Consider the following 25,814-nt stretch of genomic DNA (forward strand, 5'->3'; position numbering starts at 1 on the left):
CACATTTTGGGGATTGATTTCTTAATTCTTATTTTTGTCATTATTGACTCATTATTTTTGGATTTAGATTGGATTAATTTCATGCCTGCTGTTTAGTTGCCATTTGATGTGGAGTTTGCATGTTCTCTCCGCGTACTTTGGTTTCCTCCCACCGTCCAAAGACATGCATTTTAAGTTAAGTGGTCACTCTCAATTGTCTGTCTTTCTGTGTCTCCCCTGTGATGGACATGTGATCTGTCCAAGGTGTACACTGCCTCTCGCCTGCTAATTGCTGGGACAGGCTCCTGCCCTTCACAACCCTGAATCTGACTAAGTGTTATAGAGAATAAATGATCAACTGTTTGCTTTTGGTGGATATTTTTGCAGGAAATTGCAGGAACATTCAGAAATCTCAAACATTTTAAAACCAGATAAATTTGAAACATATTTGCATTGAATGCAGAACTTAAGTTCAGACTTAAGACAATAATACCCTCTTCCTTTGTTTTATTTGATGTTTGTTTCATGGTGATCTCAGTTTGTCCCTACCAGCTCTCCTTAGCCTAGATAAAGGTATCCAATGTAGAAAAAACGCTTTCCATCGTGCTTCTACAACTGCACGCGTGCATGCACGCAGCATTCGGCTGCTCTCATGCAGCCAGAAAAGCAGAAAATTATCGGCATCCCAGACGTCTTATCATGGGGAACTAATTCAATATCCCTTTGCCTGTTTTAAATGTCATTCTCTGAGCTCATCTGGAGTGACATGTTATTCATGGTGGAAATAAAGGAGCTTTATTGGGCTCGGAACACAGTGACGCAGAGCGAGAGTGGGTGTGTGGGGTGGGTGCCCTCCTCAGCCTGATGTCCTCAACGTTAGCCGGAAATCTAAAGGTCCCCAGAAGGAGTGGATGAAGTTTGGATTTGCCGAGGTCTCCCAATGCCAACGAGAGAGGCTGATAAAGACAGAGCATCTCATTCTCCGGCTGAGAACGGCACAAAGTATTCACATACGTTTCCACTTTGGCTTGAGAGCTACAGTGTCGGCAATGAAGTGAAATGTCACTCATGTGCCATTTGAAGTTTGTTCAAGGCTCCATCAAGAAATGAAAAATGCCTTCTCTGGTGAGGTTAACGCCACTCAGTTTGATATGTTTTTACTCAGTGATTCATTTCAGGCTCTTTTGGCTCTAATTTGTTGCTATGTTAAGCTGCTTTGTACATTCTGCATCAGTTAGAATATAAGGATGATGTTTCTGGTGCTGTTTTTTAAAAAAGGAAAAAAAAAAAAGTTTTTTATGCTTATCGGGGTTTGTTTGTTTCTCTTTCCATTTGCTGGATGATGTCAGTGACTGGTGAGTGTTTGCCTGGAGGGGGTACAGCCTTCACAGTCGCCTTATTGTGTTAAATAATGACTTCCCTATTGAAAGTGACCCCTGTGACCCCAGAGACAGACAGTAAGACGGCCTCATCCAGCCCCTGGAGGCACCCCGGTCTGCTCTGGCATTTTGCCCACTCACCGCTGCTAACCTCATCTCGGTGCCCAGCTGGCTTTTGCCCTCCATGTGCAGGTTTTGTATCCTGTCTGGAGGCTTCTACCTGGATGCACGGCTGACCTGAGCAAGGGGGAGGTTATGGCGAGGTCTAGCTGTCTGAGGAGCCGTAAATGTGAAAGGCTAGCTTTGTCCTATGGTGGTGCAGCAGCTCGTGGGAATTTCTGAAACCCATTTCTTCTCCACCCTGTGATCCCCGGAGGAGTGGAGATGGCATCCTGTTCATCATCATTCACCACCCCCCCCTTTAAAAAAGCATTATTTATTTCTCTGCTAGTCATTCACCAAATTCTTCATCTTCTTTCTGTCTTTAATTTGCCTCCGTCTCTCTCATTACAGGGTTCTTGAAGCCCCAGTGCTCTTTGGCTCCTCCCATGCAGCGAGGTCGTCCAGCTGAGGCATGTTCGTGTTTCAGCGGCGTCTGTCCCCTCCATCAGCGTCGCCTATCAACAGGTATCTATAGAAACAAACCTGTAGCTTCTTATGGTTCATATGTTATTATGTTTCCTGCTTCTTATTAAAGTATGCACTCATGATTAGACCAGCTGCAAGTAAGCAGCAGGATGTTTGTTTTGTTTTTAAGATAATGTAGTCATGAGGAGCTTGTTATTTTCACCTCATGACCTGATGCTCCTAATGAGATTGTCTAATCATCAAAAATGGCTTTGCCTCTTATTTGATTTAATCCATTTTCATGACATGAAAGACTGATCAAAATTATGTTCTCCAGAGGCTGGAGTTGATCAAAATCTGGACTTTTCTTTGTTGTGGTTTTAACGAATGAAACCCCACCAACTTCAAATGAAAACCACGTTGATGTTTCCACGTTCTTTAACTGGTGTTCTGTGTGGTGGAAACACTCATGCACACATCAGCGCCTCCAGTCAGAGGTGTGGCTGTGGGGGCCTTTTTTTTTTTTAAATTTTGATTAATGGTGTCTTTGCATGTGGAGCCCCAATGATGGACAGGTTAACAGACGTGTTTTGAGATCAGCCCCTTCCTCCCAGCACCTTCCGCCCTCCCTCGCAGGCAAGCATAGCCTTACATCAGTGGTATTCTGAGTTTAACTGTCTGGCGTGAGGCTAATGAATAGGGGTCCGAGCTGTGCAGAACATGTGGTTAATGCTGATGCATTTATCGTCCCATCCCTGAGGCTCACAGCTTCTGCAGTGTCACCACTGCGACCAGCTGCGCTGCCCGTCATGTGAGAAGAGCATGATTCAAGTGATTTTTATTTTTATATGGGAGAATTACAACATATCTTTGAGCAAAAACTTTAAAAAAAATCTCCTCAAGCCAATTTCTTTCTTTATTAATTTTATTTTAAACTATTTATTGTTGGATAATGCAAGCATTCCTTAAGAGAAACCACATGCTTTCTATCTTCCATTTAATTTTGAGTCAGCTCAGAGTTTAGTCTTTGTTCCATTTTGCAATGTACTACAAATGTTGAAAATCTCCTCTTAGTTTGCTCAATATTGTCAATTTTACTCGCTTGAAGTGCTCTTCGTGACAATGGTGGAATTATTTGTTGAAGTGGCTCATTTGGTTTCGTTATAATTCACTCAACGTACTCTTAAAATAAATTAAGAAAATGCTTTACATTTAAATCTCAAGTTCCTTTTTTTTCCTTCCAGAGAAGATACATGGTTACTTTTAAAACATAATTTATGCTCCTCTTAAATGCATAAATGGGTTTGTCCTTGCCAAACATTTTTAAACATCACTGTCCACATACAACCAGTTGTCCCATTTGTTTGAATTGTTGTTAAACGTCCACTAGATGGCAGAACAGAGTTCAGTGTTTACTTAAAATCAATTATTTTATAACTCCCACGTTTAAAAGTAATTCAATCCCAAAATTTAGCTTAATTAGGGGTGTGTACTTTTGATCAACAGGCACCCAATATCGCACTGCAGAATGTCGAACAGTCTTGGTTTTTAGCCAGTTAACAGCATGATTTAGCTTTAGCCCGCCTACCTCTGGTAGCTAGTTAGCTCGTGTTAGCTCAGTTAGCTCTTAGCTGAAGTGAGGTTGGAGTTTGATACAGTCGTCTTTAAATCTATTAATACCTTTCAATAAAGAAAAGGCTGAATTTCTCTTAAATTACCAGAGCCTAAAAAAGGAACAATAACTAAAACTGTGCAAAAATATAGTTTAGGGATTTCAGAAACTTTTTTTTTTCATTTAAGTGAGTTGAAGAAAAAAACAAACAAACAAACAAACAAATCGGTCCTGGACAAATTAAAGCAGTTTTCTGATAAACAGTGGGACAAAATACCTGTCAACAGGTGTAGAAGTCTGATTAGGGAACAGAAAACACCAGACTGTAGCGAAAAAATCAAAGGATTGTTCAACAAAATATTAGTTTATGATCGATGTGACATGTGTTTTTTATATTATTTATTTGTTTGCTTTTTAAAAAAAAAATATTTCTATTGAACCAGAATTAGAAAATAAAGTAATTTTTTTTATTTATTATTACTTTTTTCAATTTCAATTTATTTCACAAGCAGCTGTTTTTTCCTTTTTTAATGGGAGGGTATGAATAAATTTGTAGAGTGTAGATGTCAATCATCCACCCCCACGCTTACAGCCCTCAGCTCTACCTCTTTGCCCATTTCTGTATTTTCTGAGAGAAATGGGACGTTTGATGCTGCCAAGATGGCGACGATTGGAACCACCCAATGAGCTTCAAGTCAGCTCTTCAGAAGCCTACAGCTGATGTAATAAAGCCTCCCATCATCTTTTTATATACAGTCTATGGTTCTGACATCAGTTTCACACATGAGGAAAAATGTCAACGGTAGAGATGAAAATGTACTTTATCAAAAAAGATATATAAGGCGGGGCAGGAGACGGTGATGATCTTTGCGGCCATTAAATGCATTACAAAATGGTCTTTGTTCTTTCACTGGTTCCTGTTCTGTTTGCTTTGTCCAGGTGTCCACCTGCCTAGCTATCTGAAAACAGATGAAAATAAGCTTCACTTGCCCCTGTTTGAAAGTTGCCCTTTAAACGCTCTTGGAGTCATAATAAAAGGGAACAATGAAGATGTAATAAAGATTGCAACAAGCACAAACGGAAAAATTTTCATCATCAAATCATGATGAAGTAAATGAGCAGTATCTCTACAAAGACAGAAAAAGTGAAGCAGGGCAAAATTAGAGCGGTTTTTGTACAGACAGTTCATGCGGGGTTTCTTCAGTTTGGCCATTTGTTCTCAGTGCCTCCCAAATTAAGGAATGTTTACAGAACCTAACTCAAGAATTGAGGCTTTGTATCTTAAGATCTAAATGACAATATTATGTGATCCATTAGTTTTTGATACAGCAAAATTAAGTCGGCTTCAAAACCACCTTCATGAACTTCCTGAATGAAAATCATTGGGTTTTATCTGATCATTAGAAAGGAAACAATCTAATTTGCAAACGCAATTATGCTGATGGAATCCAGCAGACACGAGTTCGGATTAGTTTTATGACAATAAAAGTTTTTTTGTGTTTAAAAGTCAAATTCAGTCATGCCTGAAACCTTTGTTAAAGATAATTCTTTAAAGAAACGGATCTTTAAATGGATGTTTAAAGTGCCTTGAAAGACTGCTGGGTTGTGGACCCCTTTCGGGTGGGATACTGAACCTGCACCCGGAACATACTTCCCAGCTGCCTCTAAAATCTCTTGTAACAAATAAACTTTTACCCAAAGTTTAAGAAAAAGAAAATCATGATGTCATCTTAGAAGATTTTTTTTACTCAGAGAAGGCAAAATGAAACTCCTCTGCCTCTCAGCCAAATACTTTTTTCATGGACAAGTCCCAGCATGAAGAAGTGCACAGTTATTCCACCAACCTCGCCCCCATCTCTGTGTATTTTACAGTTATCTTGATTGATTGCAACATATTTTACTGTCACAGCTTGTGGTGAGGGTGGATTTGTTTCCAGAACAATTGGGACCATCTGGATCTGAAGTGTTGTCTTGCCTGAATTGTGTCAAAGGTTTTCATTCTTTGTGTTGTGGCTATTTTAAGAGCCGTAGAACTCGAGGTTCCAAGTCGCATTAGATTATTTTGTCTGTCTTAAATGTGGGGGAAACAAGCAGCAAGTGTGTTGACAAAGTTTAACTTTACTCTCTTTTTTTTTTTTTTTTTTTTTTTTTTTTTACTACGAGAGATGTTATAGTAATCTGTTGGTGTGACAAGCTGCCAAGAGCAGGGTGGACAGCCACTGTGGAGTCTAAACTTTATAGACCCTGTAATAATCATGGGTCTAATTATGGAAAGTGTTTCTATAATAAACCCAACCAGTGTCCCTAGATTGTGTGATTGTCCTCCAATCTTCACGTTCTGGCGGCCCGACTACGGCCGCAATGACAAGCTGCTGCGGGGACGCGCGAGGCGTGCAGCGGCGGCCTAAGCAGGAGGTTTCTGGGAAGGCTGGCGAGCCTTGCCCGGGAGGGAGACGTAGTCAACTGCGATCTGCTGAACTCCAGCGAGCACATTGATGTGGCCGGGCTCCGGTTTCAGCGGTTTTACATTGTTTAGGCTTTTTTTTTTTAAAAAAAAACTCTTACTGGAAAGGGACCGTGAGAACTGTAGTGTTCCTGGCTTTTCCACTAGATCATATTAAAAAAGAAAGGGGAGGAAAAAAAACCAAAAAAACCAATCATTAGGAGTCATGATGGGAAATATGTTTTTTGCGGTGTATGAGGTGAGAGAGAGAGAAAACGTAAAAGAAAAACGGCATTGAAAACAGGGCTTTCTGCACAGGGCCTCACAATGCAGGCCTTGTGCTGTGATTTGGTCTGTCCTCACCGAGCTGAGCAGAGGAATGGAAAAGATTATCCACAGGAATGTCTGGGGTGCCCTCAAACGGAGCGGGCCGCGTGACTGGCCAATAGGAGCAAGGCTTGCAGAGCGGCGGGCTAATTTTTTCCTGATGAACTCTGCCGCCTGCTCCACAATGCAGTCTGATTGCCAGAGCTGAACTCACATATGGTCCGCGTTTGGAGGGTCCAAATGACATGACCAATCCTGCCTGAAGAAAGAAGGGGGCGGAGGGGGAGGGTGGGTGTTTGTTAGTAACCCCCATCTTTTTTATAGCTGTGGAAGTCCTTGACTCTAATACACCTGAAATGTAAATTGACCGTCTTGTTGGAATGTTTTCCAAAAGTAAAACCAAAACGGATCTTGCTGCTTCACAAAGCCAGTTACTCTGCAAACCATTGACTATTCCGCTGCTGTTTTCCCTCCAAGTAAGGCATGTTTACGCACCCATTGTTTTTCTATGTTGCTCTTGAGCAGCAGCAATAAGCCATGTGGTGGGCCTCTGGAGAGAGGCAGCATGTGTTTGTAGACCTTGTGGTCACACAGCAGGGTTTAAAACCAGCAGTTGGGGTAGAGGGTGTGAAGGAGGCCAAAGAGAGCAGTTCTGGAAAAGAGTAGAGTGGTAATAGAGGGGGTGGACATTGGGTTAAAATGGGCCCTGGCTCCTCAAATTTCCCATCACGGGGTCCTGCAGAGGTGAGGAGGGTCACTGAGAGGGGGCTTGTTATCCTCAGCGTGCTCCCTGCTCCCTGCACTGTAATTGGCTGGCTGGAGTCCATGCTCTTCCAGGCTCCTTCTTGCATGAGTCAGCCAGAGAGATTGGAGGATACCGGGCTGCTGTTCATGGGTCCTGGGGATGCAGTAATTGGGATTCACAAGCAAAGAAAAAAAAACAAACACTTAATCTTAAACAGATGATAGCTAATCTATTTTTTTTCTTTTTTTTAACTGGTGTGTGGTCTTCTTTAAGTCAAGGGACTGGAGTTTGTCATAACTACGATAAGAACTGCCAGACTGTCTTATTAATTATTCACATGGTTTTATATCAAACTTATCAGTTAACATTAGTTATGCTTACCATATTCTCTGTTTGTGGTGTTTGGTAGAGGAGGTAGGACTCCCCTGAAGGAGTGATACGTTTGTCTTTTTGTTTTTTTGATAGATGAAAGAAATTAAATCAAATAAAATGACATTATCAGGAGATTTATCACCGTCCTGATCCACCGTGTCCCTAAAAAATTACTATGTAAACAATAACATGCAACATTTGGTTCTCTTATTAGATCATCTGATAAGTGTCATCCAAATTTCAACTTGTATGTCTGAATATTTATTTATTTGAATATTTTTATTTGCTTATTTCTTTGCTTATTTAAGTTGTTTATTTACTTGCTTTCTTAATCGCTTGCTGTTGACTATTACTTGAAATAAAGGTGGTCAAATTTAAGGCTGTATTTATAGTTGCAAGTACTAGGTGGTGCACAGCTGTTTGTCTTTTATCTTACTTGTACCATGATTGACAAGAGTAATGCATAAAGAGCACAATCTCTTAGCTTGTACTTTCTGTCAGATGGAGATGCATGAATCCCGACATGAATCATCCATGACATCCAGCTGGGTTCCCCCATAACCATGTGATAATGCACACTAGTGGTCGGCTGCCACTGCAGCAGATTCATGGCAGTCATTCATGGCTGGTCACTAGAAATCAGAGCGACTAAGCTTTTGATAACTCTCTGATCCGTTAATCCCCCTACAGCACCGTCAGACTGAAATGCTATCTAATTGTTGCAGCTCAAACCCCGCAGAGCCAGGAGAGCGAGCCACCAGGGACACAATGTGCACAGGACATGGTCATATCCCTGACATGACACACATCTCCATGGTGGCAAAAATGAGGCTTGAAAGTTAAACTAAATTCTCAAAAGCTTATTAATATAGATTTAAATTTGAGTCATAGATGTGCAAAGGAAGCAACATGTAAATTTATATTATCAGGAGTACAGCATAATTTAAACCCAGAAAAGGCTGTGTTTTTGTTGTAAATGCATTTCCTGTTCCTATTTTTTAGCCATATTTAGGCTGCCTGTGATATATTCTCTCGGAGGCGCTTTTCACAGATGAGGTGAAATTCCATTGTGCCACGGATTCCAGCGCTCCTCTGAAATGATCCTGACCCCTTGAGTCAGATTAACAGTACATTTTGTGAGGTTTTGCATGTAGAAATGGAGAAGAGAAGGAAAAAAAGAAAAAAAAATCGTGCATTTTTTATTAACATCAATTAAACATGAATAAGCAAGTTCTCATTCTTTGGGCCCCATGTTGCCTAACACACGACAGTATGTTAATCACAGTGAAGAACGTTGGGTTCCGCTGGAATATATGGGCAAATTAGCTAAAGGCATGAATATAAATGAGGATGTACATCTTAACCCAGATATCTCACTACTGATTCTGTCTCTGCTTTGGTCGACTGTTAAAAAACACCAGAATCAGCCTGCAGCGTCACTGCAGTTTTCCAATTTCCTTAAGTCTGACCCCTAAGCAGCGTGTTTACATCAGTGTCGCTGACTAAGTGTTGAGGGACGCTGGCCTCAACTAGCCGCAGATAAACACTCCAGCATCAAGATATAAAGAGAGCTGGATGTGTGTCGGATTTGCAGAGGAGCAGTAAGGCTGGCTCATGACACACGGCTCTCCGCAAACAAACAGTGAGGAATGCTGCTCGTTACATGCAGATAATAAATATGCCGCAGGCTGGGATAAATCATAAAACTTGTTTTCTGAATAAGAAAATTCCATATGTGTTATTATAGAAAACAATTACCAGCAACAAGTATGGAAAATGGGAGCTTTCTTGGAAGTGCAATCCATAATGGCACCCGTTTTATTTTCCCTGTGTTTTCTAAAATGATTGATTGAAAATGAGAAGTTTGCATTGAGCATCTGGATTTGCTAATAGCAACGGGAGTAGATATTTTGATAAGGTCAGATGAAAGGAAGAGGCCAATTTCTCTGATTTATTTCTCCCATAAGTCGTATTTTCTCTCTGATCCATGCATTTCCTGTTGTTATGCCCTGCTTACAATATCCGGTGTTCCTCAGGTTATGTTTAAGAACAACAACAAAAGAATGCAACAGCATTTTTCTCAAATTCAATTTTTTTTTTTAAATCACTTTTGTTTTTCTTAAGTTGTAATGGTATCCATCATTTTCTGCATGCTTGTCTTTTTTTTTCCCCCTAAAACCTGTCCTGTTTTAAGATGTTGCTGGGGAAGTTCAGGTTGTCCTTTAGCAGCAGACATGGAGCTTGATGCCCCATAGAAGCAGCTGCAGCTCTCTCTCTGTTCACTATGCTCAGTCGCTTCTGTCCTCGTCAATGGTAGTTTGAAGGGCAGTGCCAGCTACCCACCATTGGACTTTGAGCTTCCTTTCCACCCCTAGAGGATGAGAAGCCAGGGTGAGGGACACACAGAGTCATGGATGTTGGGGCAGAGAGAGGGGAGATGACTGTTGGTATTTTGACACTAAAGTGATTTGACATGCTTGGCATTATAGCTGGCTTTGTGGTGGGGGGAGGGAGAAGCAGGACAAGCAAGCGCTTGATCTGAATGTCATCAACGGCGATCTCATGAAGTGGAAGGTCAGAGCATTGCACCTGCCACCCTGGCCCGCACAGGCGCTCCCCGCAAAGAGCAAACCGGGAACTGTAGGACACAGGGTTGAGGACAAAGGGTCAAAGACGTATGTGCGTACGAGCGTGACTGATGAAGGCATGGTGGCGAAGTTCTGACTTTCCAATGTCACGTCTTGGCTGCACAGCAACAGGCCCACCCAAGTGTGCTAATGCAGGCCAGTACATGCTGGGATGTGAGAGGTGGAAGTGGGGGGAGAAGTGTTTGCAACTCCCATATGCTTTCTCCTCTTAGAGACGCTCCTTGAGGTGAGTGGAGAAATTGAGGGTGGGAGTGATGGTAATGGCTAATGGAAATGTCTTGTTGGGACTCAGCGTTGACCTAAGAAGCTGGCTGCCCTCAAGGAGTGCGGACCATGACCGCTGTAGCAACACTAAAGCCCCTGTTTTACCAAACAAACAAAACAACAGCTTAGAAGCAGGAGGTCTCAAAGTCAAAAAAGTGAAGGCTGCAGTGGTTGTTAGAGATTGGAGCTAAATCAACGTTTCTTTAAGCATTCATAAAGTTAGTTCTTCCTCTCCTTTTTATCTATCCTGTGTAATGTTATTTTCTGTGTCCCTATAGGAAGAATACATTTTCGGAGATGTTAGCTATATTAGCATGTTAGGCTTTTTCCATCATATTAGCATTATTGATGAGGAGATTGCACAATGATGATGTTTTAAATAATAAAATTGACAGATTTCCCCAGAAAAAAAGAAACAAAAAACATATAGGAGCGCATTTCATGTATTTAACTGTGCTAAGCAGGAGCATTAGCTTAACATGACTAATTAGCACAAGTTGTTGAATAAAACCAAATACCAAAGGTTGGTTTTTAAATCTGTAACAAATACTTGCTTTTGGCTAAAAAGTTTCTCAAACTTACAAAGAAGAGCTAGTTAAACATTAACTCTCAAAAAGCTAGCTCTTAACATTAGAGCTAGCTTGTTGAGAGCGATTTTTTTTTGTTTTGTCTTGTGGCTGACGTATTCCTCCTTCTTAGCCCAACTGGGATTAAAAAAAAAAAAAAGAAGAAGCTTTTTGGACATGAGCACAACAAATCACACTATGCTGTAAACTAAAAGTTAAAAAAAGATCAAAATTGATTGATAAATTCAATAAACTTACAAGCTTAACCAGGGGATTGTCTGGTAGCTCAACAAGTAATCATTCTTAAACCCAGTCATACTGCTGCCCACCCGCCATGGATACTACTGCAGTTGGAGGGGGACCTTGGGGGTGGTGGGGGAGCTGGTGCAGAAAGTTGACCTTTTATCGTACGCCCATGCAGTCAATGCAACTGTTTGATGGAGTAGGGGACTGTGGAAAACAGCGCACCAAACGCCACAGGGGCATTATGTCCACAAGTCCATTACAGGCACTGACATTGAGCTAATTGACTGGAGTGGTTGCACAGCACACGCGTGGTATGACTTTGGAAATGAGGAGGTTTGAGGATGGGGGAAGTAATATGAAGTGCAGATGACACAGATGATAATAGTGTTCAAAGTCAAAGTTAAAGCTTTGACTTGACTTATCAGTGTGAATGCGATTCATTGCATTCACACTATTGTTTTCCTGTTTTTCTCTTTCAGCACCTAACTACTCTTTAACCGTTGTGCCAGTTCAGCCATTCAAATATTAATCTCTTCGGTACATTCAAGAGAATTAAGCTGTGACTTTTGTCATGGCAAACCTTTGTAGTTTTTGAGATATTTAGTGTTTTGTAAAAATAATTAATGATTGGATGACAAGCCTTCAAAGCAAATGCGGATTGGACACTGAAAAAAATTCATCTCAGCCATTGGTCAGTTTTTGCATAATGAGCTGCAAAGTGCTTCAACAGGAGTTGGAGCACCTGTTTCCAGTGTCTGGTACATGGCATACCTATTAATACTGACAACCTTCTGGCTGTACCTTTGTGGAAGTGTCTCATAACAGCCATGTACACATGGAGAGGTTTCTAAATATCCTTGTCTGTGCTGGTTTAAAACCAGCAAGTTTCACAAAAATTCATGGTGGTATATCATGTTTTAGTTAAACTGCTTCCATTCTTGTTCTCTCTGTCACAACTCGCAGATCATAACCATAGGTGAGGGTAGGAGCATAGATGGGCTAGTGAATCGAGAGTTTTTGGCTCAGCTCCTTCTTCGCCATGACAGACCTGCACAGAGTCCGCATTAATGCAGATGCCGTACCAGTCCGTCTGTTGATCTCATGCTCCATCTTTCCTTCACTCGTGAACAAGATCCCAAGATATTTAAACTCCTTGGGACTCACTCAGGACATGAGTGATCTGACCGGTTTCCTCCCCCATCACCTGAGCCAACTCACCACCAGGAGGTGATCAGTTGACAGCTACGCCCCTCTCTTCACCCGAGTGTCCAAGGCATGTGGTCGCAGGTCCAATGATACAATTACAAAATTGATCATCGAACTGCGGTCCAGAGAGTCCTGATGCCAGGTGTACATATGGACCTCTTATGGTCGAACATGGTGAACGTTATGGACAATCCTTGACGAACACAGAAGTTCAACAACAAAACACCGTTTGGGTTCAGAGGGAGGAGGGACCATGCCTCCCAATCACTTTCAACATGTCACGGGATCATCTTCCTCTTACCTGCATTCCTGTCCTTTCAGCTGCAGAAGGTTCGCTCAGGAATCAGTTAATAATTTACAAAACAGTTTTGCACCAAGCAGTGTGAAACCACGAAGAGAACCTCGAATATTTAGTTCCTATCCACTAATACTTGTCGTCTTATTATCTACGTTGCAGCATGGGGACAAAAGCTTAATGCCAGAAAGACATAATGCAGGATCAGCCTGTGTTTTTACTCAGTTTTGAGTTATAGCCCTGCATCTGCATACGGACTGCATGTACTGTCCTTAAATGGCTTTCTGCCAGCTGTGGTGGATTTTACCACCCAGGTGAGTAATTAGGAGCGCCTCAAACATCCCCCACCACCTTCCAAAATGACTTCTTTTTTTTGTTTGCTCCCCATGTGTGAAGCAGTCATTGGGGTGTGATTGAACATCTATGTCGAAGACAAAATGAGCCGCAGCAGCTGCCTGTAACCCAAGCTGATAATGAGCATGTATTTGTGTTTATTTAACACCCTCCCTGCCATCTGTTCCTTGTATTGTGATCCAGAGACAGGGCACGCGTGTACGAGCTTGATGATTATACAACAGTATAGTCTCTCTTTTTTTTTTGCAGTGGCGGCGTCTCACCTGACACCAGCTCGCCACAGGTTCCATTATTGAGACTTAACTGGGCGACTGAATTGAAACAAGACAAGCAAACGGATATATACAGCATGCAACTAACTGACACACAAACCCACATTTTTGTTGTCCATGTGCATAAAGATGCACACACGGACACTTACAAACATCAAACTGGTGTGACCTGAAAAGCATGTAGACGACGGTGTGTCTTTACATTGTTTTGTGTATTACAAGGGCTCTTTGAGTTATTTTTTTTGTTTTTTTTGCCTCCATCTGCCAGCAAATGTTGCAGGGGGTTAAAGGAGAATTTAAAGCTTATGGAAAAACAAACAAGTCTATTATCATTGATGGTGCCTGGGTGTTATGTGGTAATTAAGCCTTTGTTGATTTTTGCCTCTGACTACTTGTCCGCATAATCATTATTTGTGAACTCCCCGCATTTAGCATGTGGGAGGGAAAAAAAAATTAATGCCTAAGCACATCAAGCTGTAGGTTACATAATGATCATAACCCCATTCTCTGAGCAGCGCGCTGAAAAAAGTATTTATTACACGGCTTTACAGCTCTTTGTTATCAGACTGCAAGAATTATTATGTCTTTTTAAGCTGATAGTATCTGAAGAAAAGATCAGAAGTTGACTTTGCTCTAATTTAATGGCTCCAATCTTTTATCTCTCAGAATGTTACTTAATTAGTAACCTTGTTGTTGGCAAGCCGTAAGTGAGTCTGCAGGATTTAAGGCAGACACAAATATTCTTTAATGCTTACACAACTCTGGGCTTTCAATACCATGTGCATGTGCAAGTTTGTAAAATTAGATTAGTTCTATGGCAAACCAAAGGGGCCAAATTTTGCCACTGTAATGAAACATTTGCAATAAGAAAAGGCAGAAAAAACACAGTTTTGTGTGGAAAAACAGCATTACAAGCATAAGTTTTCTATGGCAAAATGCCGTAGAGTTTAAGCTTCAGTAAAAAGAAAAAAAAAGGTTTTCCAATGGTAATTGTATATACATATATATATATATATATATATATATATATATATATATATATATATATATATATGTGTGTGTGTGTGTGTGTGTATATATATGTATATATATGTGTGTATATATATTTTTATATATATAAATATATATACATATATATGTATATATATATATATATATATATATATATATATATATATATATATATATGTATGTATGTGTGTATATATATATATATATACATATATGTGTGTGTGTATGCATGTATGTGTATATATATATATATATATATATATATATATATATATATATATATATATATATATATATATATATATATATATATATATATATATATGACTTTAATATTTTCTTTGTTATATAGTACCTAAAGAACAGCATAATAAAATACAGCAGTCAGACACCGTGGCCCCAGCCTAATGAGAACCTTCCTAGACATTCACAAGGTTTTATTTGTGTATCTTCCACAGTGATTAAATTAGGCATATAAGTTTAATATAAATATACTGTCCAAACTAAGATTGTTTTATATACTTAAACTTTAAAGGTTATAGAATAAAACACATCCATAGTGGTAACAGAAGTCTTTATCACATTAAATTAAACAGCCATCTTAACAGAGTCGTAGTTTGTCTGGTCTCTCCCCCTGACACCTGTTTTCCATGGGTGACCCTACTAGGGGCATAAAGCCCCCGACAACATAGCTGCTACAATCTTCAGGGCACACAAACCCCTCCACCACGATAAGGTGGCGGCTGAGGGAGGAGTAGTCTCATGTCTTGTTCTATCAGTTTCTCCTTGTCTCCTAGTCTCATGTCTTGTTCTGTCAGTTTCTCCTTTTCTTTTCCTGACTAAAATTGGCTGGACTTCCTGGGAGGCAATGAAACCACCTGTCCTCTGATTGGACAGTTTTAAGCATGATTGGGAAGGGGTCACAAATTTAAAAAGTGTTGCTTCCACTTCCATGTTACCACCTTTTGCTCAGGCGGTCTTCCAGATTGAAGTTGCATCAAGAAAAGAAAAAAAAAGTCAGAAACTTTGAGTATTTGACATTACTTAGAACAATACCACAGACATGTTGGATCTGAATGTTCCTGTCACCCATCAAATATACATAAACAGAATTTGACAGAGGCATTAAGAACAAGCAAGACATCAGGAGAAGCATAACCACAAAACATGGATATGGATGTCTGTCCTCAGTGTTGCCTCTGTGACTGATCACAGTGACATGACAACTGTTTGCAGACAGGGCCTTCAGTACATCAAGAAACCCAGAGAACATCCAGTGGATTTCAGCGCTGGATGACACTCATAACAGCCGGGGAGCAATCACAGGCTGTGCCATATCAAATATTGAAAGATGCCTGGAAAATTTCCCATGCAGTCAGGCAGTTCATCATCTGAAAAAGTGGCAGAACACATTCTACTGACTAAATGAGGGGAAAACCCTCTTCCAACCCAAACAAAACATTACTTGTTGGAGGTTACTCGTGGTGCAGCAGATGAGACTTCTCCTAATTTGTGATATTTGTCAAACTGTTCTTAAAATTTGCAATGAGATGCTGTTTCAAGAGAACATGATTATAAGTGGATGATTTACAGATACAAGATCTAACTTGTTCCTGTATACAGAATTAATGTTTACTCCCAGTTCTCAGTCCCTCATTGCTATAAACTAGTAAAACAAAGGTTACCTTCCTGTTTGTGTACTGCCGGAAGACTGAAGGAAAGACCAGCCCTAAAAATTGGGACATGCATTTGCCTACCACTTTAATAGGTTCACCTCACTAGTACTGGGTTGGACCCCTTTTTTCCAACTGTACTGCCTTCATTCTTGGTGCATAGATTCAGCAAGGTGTTTATAACATTGCCCAAAAATGAAAACGTCACACACAATTGCTGCAGATTTGATTGGCGGCACATCTAGCAGAACACCTTGCAAAGGTGCTCTTCTGGGTTGAGATCTGGTGGCTGTGGAGGCCATTGGAGAACAGTGTCATGTCATGTTTTAAAAACCAGTTTGAGATCATTTGAGCTTTGTGTCATGACATATCATAGTGACAGTTTGGGTTTTATTTATACTGGTTCAGTATTTTATGTTGTCTTTTTATTTTATGTGTTTTTCACACCCTAATTGGAGCTTTTTATAGTGTTTTCATTTTGCGGAGTATTGTTTTGATGCTAGCATTGACCACTTAGCTGCTCTGCTCTTTCTTGTTTTGTTCCCATTAAAATTACGTCAAAGAAAGAAATGACATGTCAAGAAATTAGAACGTGTTTTCAGTCACCAGATAAACTCTGTGATTGATCTGTCTTCTTGCCTCGCTCCTCTAAAGAGGCATTGACCTTTCACACCCAGGCCAGCTCATCCTCTTCATCATGCATTGTTGTTTCCAACTTTCCAAAGGCTGCAGTGGAGACCCACACTCATGTCTGAGAGAGAGCGGAGATGATGAGGCGAAGAAAGGCATGTTATCCTCTGAGGTTCACGTCCATATAGTTTAATCGCCCCTGATGGAGGGCTTATTTACGTTGGAGACGGCATAGTGCAGCCACGGAGTCATGAATCAACGTAGATCTTGTGACCGGCCGCTAACCCCGACCTCCTATGGGGTTCAAAGGTTGCCTCTGAAGCTACATTTCTAACCTGCAGTCAAACGCCAGAGTGGAAAGGTGTGAATTGGCCCTGTGTTGGCAATTTGGGGTGACTGTGGCCAACTTTGTTTCCGTACAAGCTGTTAACTGACTTCCATTTATTGACTTTTAAGTCAGTGTTCAGGATATCACTTATTTTCTGATCTATAGGAATAATCTGTGAAACCTGGAAGCTTGAATTTATGTCCTAAATGTATGTCCAGTTTGTCCAAAATTTTGGTTATTTGATGGACCTGGAAGTCAATAGATCCCCTTTAACTCGTCTTGTAGACAAGCTTTAAGGCTTCTTTTACTCTGCAATGATATAAAGTTTGCAGTTAATCTCATCATGTGATGTTTCTTTCCTCCACATTTGACCTGGTAACCTTGTAGTCTGTCCTGTTCACCTGCTGCTGCTAATCTTGCCCTCGGCGGTGCACTTTTGATCTTGACTTATTCCGACCACGAGGGCGACTTTGCATCTTGTTTGATGCATTTCAGTCAAACAGCAGGGCTGTGAAAAGGACCTGACCTCCTGCTTATGACCTGTCCATTAGCAGACTTGTTGCAGAATGTTTTCCTCATTTTCCAACCATCCTCCAAGATTATCGTCCCCATCTCTTCTCTCTTTTTTTTCTACTCCCAGCACTCTCCCTGAGGTATGGAAATGGAAAGCGTGAGTGGAAAAAAAAAGAAAAAAACGGAACGAGAGAGCTGAGAAATTCTACAGGGGATTGTGGGAACCCACTGATAAAGGCTTGCATCTTAATCCATCCTAAGGCTTGTCTTACAGTGTACTATGAGCTTTTATGTGATCATTAAGAGTGTGTGCTCCTATGCACATCCCCATGCACGCTTTAGGTGTATGTGTGTGTGTGTATGTGGCTGTGCGTATTTGATATGTTAATGTTGTCTTTTTGTGCATTCACTGATGCAGTCCTCCCGAATCCTTTTGATTCTTTTATTTCAAGGCTCCTTAAGATCTTCAGATACCTCCTGTAGAAACACGACACACCTGTTCATTTTCACAAGGAGCAGCACTCCTCCATGAGTGCATAATGACTTGTTTTATAGCTCATAAGTGTATTAAAAGCACTAATTAATGTGCCGCAATTCTCCCCCTTAATGCAGTGCAAAAGGTAGGGATTTCTTCCCCCCTCCCTCGCTCTCTGAGGTTACGCTTTCAGCTCCCTCGCTGCTCCATGAGCTTTAGTGGAATTTGGCTGATGTGCACAAAGGGGAGGAGAGGAGGGAGGCGCTCATCTTGTTTCAGTGCTTTATGAGGCTGACGTGCACGTCTGTAATTGCGGTTATGGGTGATTAAACTCTCGATGCCCCTCAGGATCCGCAGCCAGCTATCAGTCAGCGTCAGGCCGGGCCGCTCGGCGGTCTGAGTGTCTGTGTGATGGTGCCACGTACCACTCCGTACATGATGCAGCCCGAAGCGTTAAATAATCAGAGTGAGATGCCGATTTGCAGGTTAATTGGTTGATCTTTTTTTTTCTTCCTTTTTTCGGGTTCATGTCAGGAATTGGGACACTATTAATAGTTCAGAGGTTCGTTTGTTCATTTCAGGCCATTTTAGGTAAAGTAGTTTGGGTTTTTTTTTCGTCTCAGGTACTGCTCCCCTCCCACTTAATTTTGTGTTTCACAAAGTGTGGCCTCATTTGTTCCGAAAGGAATATGTCTAATCAATTGAATTCTATATAAAAAAATGAACAGTTGTATGAGTGAATTTCATAAATATCATTTTATCCATAAGTACTGTAGACCACTGTCCCACTGGTGTGCAATATATCCTTGTTCCAACACACCTGGCTTACACTTAATGCATCCAGTAGTCTATTGGGTTGTGCAAAATGACAGCTTAATTTGAGTCAGGTGTGTTGGAGCAGGAATACATGGAAAACCTGCAGGATTGTGGCACTTGAGGACCAGAATTGGACTCTCCTGCTAAGTTCTCTTGTATCAGTAGCTTCATAAAAAAAGAACAGATACGTTGTATCGTCCAGTAACTTCTGCAGAACGGCCTCCATCAGGGTTGCTGAGTTTGATAAACAGTGCTTCATCAAAACAATGGATGCAGCTTTTAACATCCATCGATTTTCCTCACCTCACCGTTTAGTCCAATTCAGGGTCAGAGGAAGCCAGAGTCTATTCCAGCAATCATTCCAAAGTTGCCAGTCCCTCGCAGGCCCACACAGAGAATGGATTTACTCGAACCAGTTAACCTAACATGCAGGTCTTTGGATGGTGGGAGGAAGCCGGAGTGCCGGGATACACAGGGAGAACATGCTAACTCCACACAGAAAGCCTACTGTCTGAAACTCCGTCCCAGCAAGGATCTAACCAGTGACCTTCTAACCACTACTCCACCAGCTTTTAACATTCATTCATTTTCCAAACCGCTTTGTCCAATTCAGGGTTGCAGGGAAGCTGGAGCCTATCCCAAAGGCAAAAGGCAGGGTACACCCAGTCCATCGCAGGGCCACACAATTACTCACACTCACACTAACTCCTAGGGGCAATTTAGAGTACCCAATTAACCTAACACGCATGTCTTTGGATGGTGGGAGGAAGCAAGAGAGAACCATGCAAACTCCACACAGAAAGCCCACTGCCCAACATTGCCCCAGCCTAGGATCGAACCAGCAACCTTCTTACTGTGAGGCCACAGTGCTAACCACCACTCCACTCTATTTTTAACGTAGTGCGTAAAAACGCTTAGTATTGAATTTCTTCATTTTTAGAACAACTAGTGTATTTCTGCTAGCCTATTGGGTGTCGCTTGACCTTTTGGGGAAAAAAATAACCCAACAAGTGCGGGTCGTGCCTCACAGGCAAGACATGGGGGCCGTGGCAGTCAGAATAGTCTCTGGTACTTTTTCATTGATAAATGCGGTATCAGTGTATCGTCAGTGTTTACTAATGTCACAGATTCTTCCGAATTACATTTTTGATTTAGAATCCAGGAAGGCTTTTGGGATAATATCACATCCTCATTCAACACAGTCATTTGCTCAATAATTGACTGTGTGTTTTGTTAAACCTTGACAATTTACTAATCCAGTGATAGATGCACAGTTAGCTGCCTTATCCCTTTTCCATGGTGTCCCCTTTGGCATGATGTTTGAGGTGTTTACTGGTGGAAAATTGGAAACAAATCTTGTTTAAGTCTAAATATGGATGTTGCGTGTGGGTGGCATCTTTATGTATTCATGCCTGTGTGAAATATGCAGTCTTGTTGCATCTATAGTCAGTTTGCATGAGTGGCTGTGTTATATTTGTAACTTCAAAAAAGAAGATGGAAAAAAAAGGTATAGACCTTGAGGCTGAGGCTCACTGGTCTAATTGGGTTGTTAATCATGCCTCTCCATGTGGAATCTGTGTTTGTATGTTTATGAAAGATGTACGACTTATCTCCAGAGCAACAGATGACCGCTGGAGTGTTGTCCTCCTCTCTGTCCTGCTCTGACACTCCTTTGGCAAGAGGACTGTTTCTTTCAGCTGCAGCCACATCGGAAGCCTGCAGGCTTCTGTGCTATACCTATCACACGGATTTGTGTCCAGATAAAACACTCGAGCTTGCGTGTGGTAATGAGGAGCTGTGTGTATCTGTCAGTGGCCTCCTCCCATTAGTTTGCAGATTTAGCGGAGCCCCTCTTCCCTGTCAGGGTCGGATGTTTTCTCTTGTCTGACCCCCTCCTCTGTGCATTGCCCTTGGAGGCAGCAAGTCTAAGAAGAAGAATCCACATCCTCCTCACCCAGAAGACCCTTGTTAGTCACGGTACAGTGACCTTGCAGGGGAGGATCCACGGTTGTGGAAGTAGGAAAAGTAGCTTTTATCAAGCACAGAAAAGTAAAGGAAAAAAAATAGGGTAACAATTTAAAGAAAAAGAAAGGACAAATCAAAATGAAGAAATAAGTCTTGTTGCACCACAGCTCACAGTCTTGCCTCAACTTGACGGAGACAGTGTCTGGGTCGGATCAGGCCAGCCTTGCATTGTAAAGGGCTTAGTTTGAAGAGGGGAGGATTTGATTAATGTCTCATTGCCCACATCAGAATGAATCTACTCTCGCTTGTTCATGCTGAGCAAATTGACAGGTTTTTTTTTTTGTTTGTTTGTTTTCTTTTGTTTGTTTTTTTTATGAAAGTCTTGAAAGTGTTTAAATATTCCAGATTGCAACCTGTGTTGACACCAGCTAGTGGAGTAACAACCGCAAAAATAGTCATAAAACAACCAAAATGTTGCCATTCTTGGTGCCTTTTCGTGTTAGAATCCACTTCCTTTTTTTTTAGTAGGCAAGAAGGAGAGCGAGAGAAAAAAAAATCCCCCTTAACTGGGTGGAAAAACCCGAGCTGAAGTTCCTTTTGAAAGTCTTGCTGGACAGCATGTGTTTTTTGGAGAGCTGCCAGTGAAAATGCAAGAGAGGGGAAGTCAGCAGACTTGCTGTCTTCTGTTCACTGTTGTTCAGATTGACTCTGTCAGGCTGCCGTTTGAGGCCCCTGATCCAGGTGGTCTGTTCTCCACCGCGTCCACCCCCCCCTTTCTTGCCCACAAACATGCCTGGCATCAGCGGCTTCCTCCCAGAGCACTGGCATCTTTTTTTTTTTTTTTTTTTTTTTCCTCCACCAATCCTGAACCTGAAAAGCTATGGGCACATCGCTGTGAGCCAATAAGCAACACCTGTTTCTCTCCACCATGGCTGTCCAAACCAATCATAACGGCAGCTTTATTCAGCCTCTGTCGTGAAGCCAAGCCCAACAGCATGACTAACAGGCATCCAGGCCGCAAGCGGCGCAAGCAGAAATACATATATACCTGCCTTAATGTCGCTTTCCCAGCAAACTTGTCACAGCAAATGTGCTCTGCATCATTGCATCATTGGAAAAAATTATCTTGGAGCAAATCAGTCTTTGATTGGACTGAGAGAACATTGTTCAGCACTGAAGATGTGGAAGAATGAGTCATTTTTCTACCATTTTTAAAGTGTCAACACTTTCCTGTTTCTTTGCACAGCTGAGAATGACATGTACTCAGATTTACATATATAATTTTCTGTTGTGTAATGTCCCCAAGAAACACCACTTCAGAGGTGCCGTTATGCCGATTACAGTCATCCAGAAGTTTCTTTTTGTCCGCTGTGCAACAGATAGATGGAATAATTAAAAGGCATTGAAAATATGAGGGCCTAAAAATGAGGGCCATGTAACTTATTTTTAAGGATTTTTGGATATTATTTGACTGAAGTGCCACAATTTTGTCAGTTTCATTTTCTTCATGCTGTCCCTAAAAACACATTTCTCTCAGTTTCTCTCTCATGCTTCCAGTGATTTTGTTGATAGTGTTTTCGCTGCCGTCTCCAGTTTGCTGAAGATACAGCGATAAATAACAACTTTATTTAGATTGATGTGTTTTTTCTTTATTTTTAGTTTCACAGGCACCTGCTGCTATCAGACTGACTTAACTTTACAGCACAGTGACGTGAGCTGTTTCCAATCACATGAGATGTGTGCAAAGGCCGAAGACATTAAGGCAAACGTATAATAGTTTTTTATACTTCATCCACATATGAATCCACTTCTTGTGTTTCCCATCAATCATTTCTACGTATAACTTATCCTGCAGTTTCAAGACCGCCATCCAACTCCTGAAAAACAAAAAAATCCACACAAACAACTCCATTTGGTGCACTATGTTTTGCTCAAATAAGAGAAAAACTGAACTCATGTCAGAGCCCTACATCTCTGGCATACTCCTATGTAGAAAATGTATTTCAAGTTTAAATGAGTCAATAAAAGTAAAACCTTATGATTTGGTTTACAGCTTTGACACAATGAAGTTAAACTGTTAATTTCAGAAGTGATCATGGAGAATCCCCACCAGCCATTGTCCTGCTGCAGCACACCTGAATCAGATTAATGGATCAGAATACTTTGACAACAAGCTGGTGAGGAAAGCCATTGGTTTGATTCAGGTTTGTTGGACACGTCTAACAAACCTGCAGGACAGCAGCCTGAACTAGAGCTGGACAGCCTGGTTGTAGGCTGATGATGGCACACACCCTTTTAAGATTTTTCAGAAAAAATTGTTACATTTTTTCATGCTTGTTTCTCTGAACATATCTAAATAGTACATCAAGGACAGGCATTCTTCTCCTCTTTCACCCACTGAGACCATCATTGCAGTAGACTGTAGTTTTCTCTGTCATCACCGCAGAGAGTACACCTGTCGCTGGCTTTGTTGACTTTCTTTTTTTTTTTTTTTTTTTTTAAATAATTTTTCCTCAGGAGATGAGTCATCTTTCACCGTACCATAAAATATATATAATAAATAAATAAATAGTATAATTAATACATTTTAGAAACTACATTTTTGTGTTCAGCAGATCCGACCACCACTAATGGTTTGATCATTTTTGGATGATCATTTTGACTTATGATTTTCAAACAGTAACTCTTTTAGGGATGTGCAAATCCTAAAATCATCTGAAATGGGAATCTTCGCGACGACTTCTGAGTGTGACTGTGGGGAGAGAGCAGGCTTAGTTATCATAGAGGCTGTAAAAATCTGACTCAGTTCTGTTCATCAGAAGTAACGTGTAGCGATACTTTTGCACTTCTAAATTGATTTATTTTTGTAATTTATTTTTAAATCTCAGTGTCCGCAATAAAACAACTGACATCCTGTCTCAGAGGAAAATGGGTAAAACATGGTGTCATTTTCGACACGAAGGCTTTTATTTTCATCAGTTTTGGTACGTTAGCACTGACTTGCAAAACATTGACATTTCTGCTGAGTAACGACTACTTAAAACCACTGGCTTGTGTTTTGTGGTCTGGTTAGGTTCACAAATTCTCTCTGACAGTTGCGGATAAGAGATTAAAAAAGGGGGCTTGACTCCTCACTTAAACCTCCAGCTGCTGAGGTTGATAACATCACATAAGCTGCTCACACACATGCACTGCTCTCTATTAATCTCACCATATCAGAACATGTCGGTTTAATATCTGGATCAGCTCTTTGGTCATTTGTGGATAAAATTGGTTTCTGTGTCATATTGTCTTTGCCACGTGTTGCATTGCATTAAAGACATTTGTGCTGAGAAAGGATTGAACTTTGCTTTGTTTCTCTAACATACAGCTTGGAGTTTTTTCAGTTTGTCCATAAAGAAATGGAAGATTTTCTGAAAAGTCTGTCTAGTAAAGTATGTGATTATTTATTAAACTGCAATCTTAATGAAATCATTTAGCCTAAGTGTAGTTCAGAAAACGCAATGACGAGTGCATCAGTCATTGGTTCTTTTAAACTACATCATCTGGTGATCAGATTTTGTGGCTTTTGTTATATTACTGCCATCAACTGCATTTCCCAAAAGAAGCAGCTGGTTTCATAATGAAAATGAACATAAACGTGTGAAAACACAAACAAGAGTAAGAAAGAGAGGCGAGAGGGAAACGGCGAGGCTTGGAAGATGCAGGTATCTATAGAGCAGAAAGAGAAGCTGGCAGCGCTCTTCCCAGGACATGAAAGACTCGCTGCTCCGAACTGGGATTATCCTCCACCTCTGGGGAGTCCCTGTGATGAGCACAGAAGGCAGAAGGGAAAAAAAATGTGGAAAGAAATTGAAGGAAACAAGAACAGTGGAGAGGAAGGATGGGAAAAATTAAATGTGAGAGCATGAGCACCAGGGACAGATGAAGAGACATGCATCTACCGGCTCACATCCACGTGGATGCCAGCTCCACTTAAGGTCCTGATGATGTACACAATCCTTCAGTTGGCCACCTTTATGTGTGGTTTCTTTATGTTTTTTTTCTTCAACGTCTTAAAAAATTACTCCTGCTGGCGTTGAAGCAGAGATGAAATCCTCATAACTTCCTAAAAACCATCAACAGGATCACTTCTACCAGAAAAAGGCCCATACAGAAGATTTGTGCCGCAAAAATTTCACCAGTTTTAGAAAATGTCAAATATTTTCATTGACTTTTTTTTTTTTTTTTAGTAACCAAGTTAATTTACAGCATGCTAGCTGAATGTAAAATCGTTTAAAATGATCCATTCTGTTCACATTTGCTGCTGGAGTTGTCCATGGGACTTATTTTGTTAATAATGGGCCAGAAGATAATTGATTTTGTGTGTACTGGACATACTGTCCATGTCCAGTGGAGCGAGAGACGGGGGGGTGGGGGGGGGGGATAGAGGCGTGGGGGTGGTAAAGTCGGCCCTCATCAGTCAATGCGGCCATATTTTCATGATTCCGTTTACTTATCTTGGAAGCAGCGCGCCTCCAATGCCTCTGAGGATTTTTTTTATTTATTTGTTTGCTAGCTGAAGCGCCGATCCAAAGTACACTCCTCCAGTGACAATCATGCACAGAACACACACTCCTCGAAGATGTACAACCCCTGCTTTTATTGAAGCGTGTGCATTTCCCACCCCGCTTCTCGAGGCCTCTTCCTGCAGCACGTACACACATAGTTTCCCATCACTACCCCCCTCCAACTCCTCCTCCATCATCTCATCCCCCTTCTGACCGGCCCCCCAGGGTCTCCAGCTTTCTCTAAGAGATTTTCTCGCAGTTTCTCTTCCTCTTCTTCCCCTGTCTGAATCTCTTATCTCTCCAAGAATCACTCTATCCTCACTTCTATGTGTTTATCTATTGATCAGCCTATCTGTAGCCATCCTCCCCTTTCGCTTTATCTCAGGGTTGATCCCCAGAGAGAGAAGTAGAGGGGTTGGGTCGTTCCAGCTTCTCCATTTGGATTTCATTACAAACAAAGCAGCAACTTGCGGCTTACAAGAAAAGAATAACAATCAGATAGAAAGGAGATTGAAAGAAAGAAGGGTGGGAGGCTTGTAATATACTCGGTAAATCCAAACCTTCTGTTACCTAAATGT

General features: G+C 41.2%; 1 protein-coding gene across 2 annotated transcripts in view; it reads left to right on the forward strand.

Annotated features, from left to right (window-relative positions):
- rxraa (retinoid X receptor, alpha a) overlaps positions 1 to 25,814 on the forward strand; it is a gene marked incomplete at both ends in the record, with an annotated part of 109,950 nt that overhangs the window by 26,185 nt on the left and 57,951 nt on the right. The window contains one exon of one of the 2 annotated variants that reach the window (XM_079256912.1): positions 1,872 to 1,985. The exons of the other annotated variant lie outside the window; for it this stretch is intronic. Coding sequence (XP_079113038.1) covers positions 1,872 to 1,985 — 114 coding nt within the window. The remainder of the gene's footprint in view (positions 1 to 1,871; positions 1,986 to 25,814) is intronic. 2 annotated transcript variants of the gene reach the window in all.

This window comes from Telmatherina bonti, assembly GCF_933228915.1.
Source record: "Telmatherina bonti genome assembly, chromosome: 17".
NCBI classification, from domain to species: domain Eukaryota; kingdom Metazoa; phylum Chordata; class Actinopteri; order Atheriniformes; family Telmatherinidae; genus Telmatherina; species Telmatherina bonti.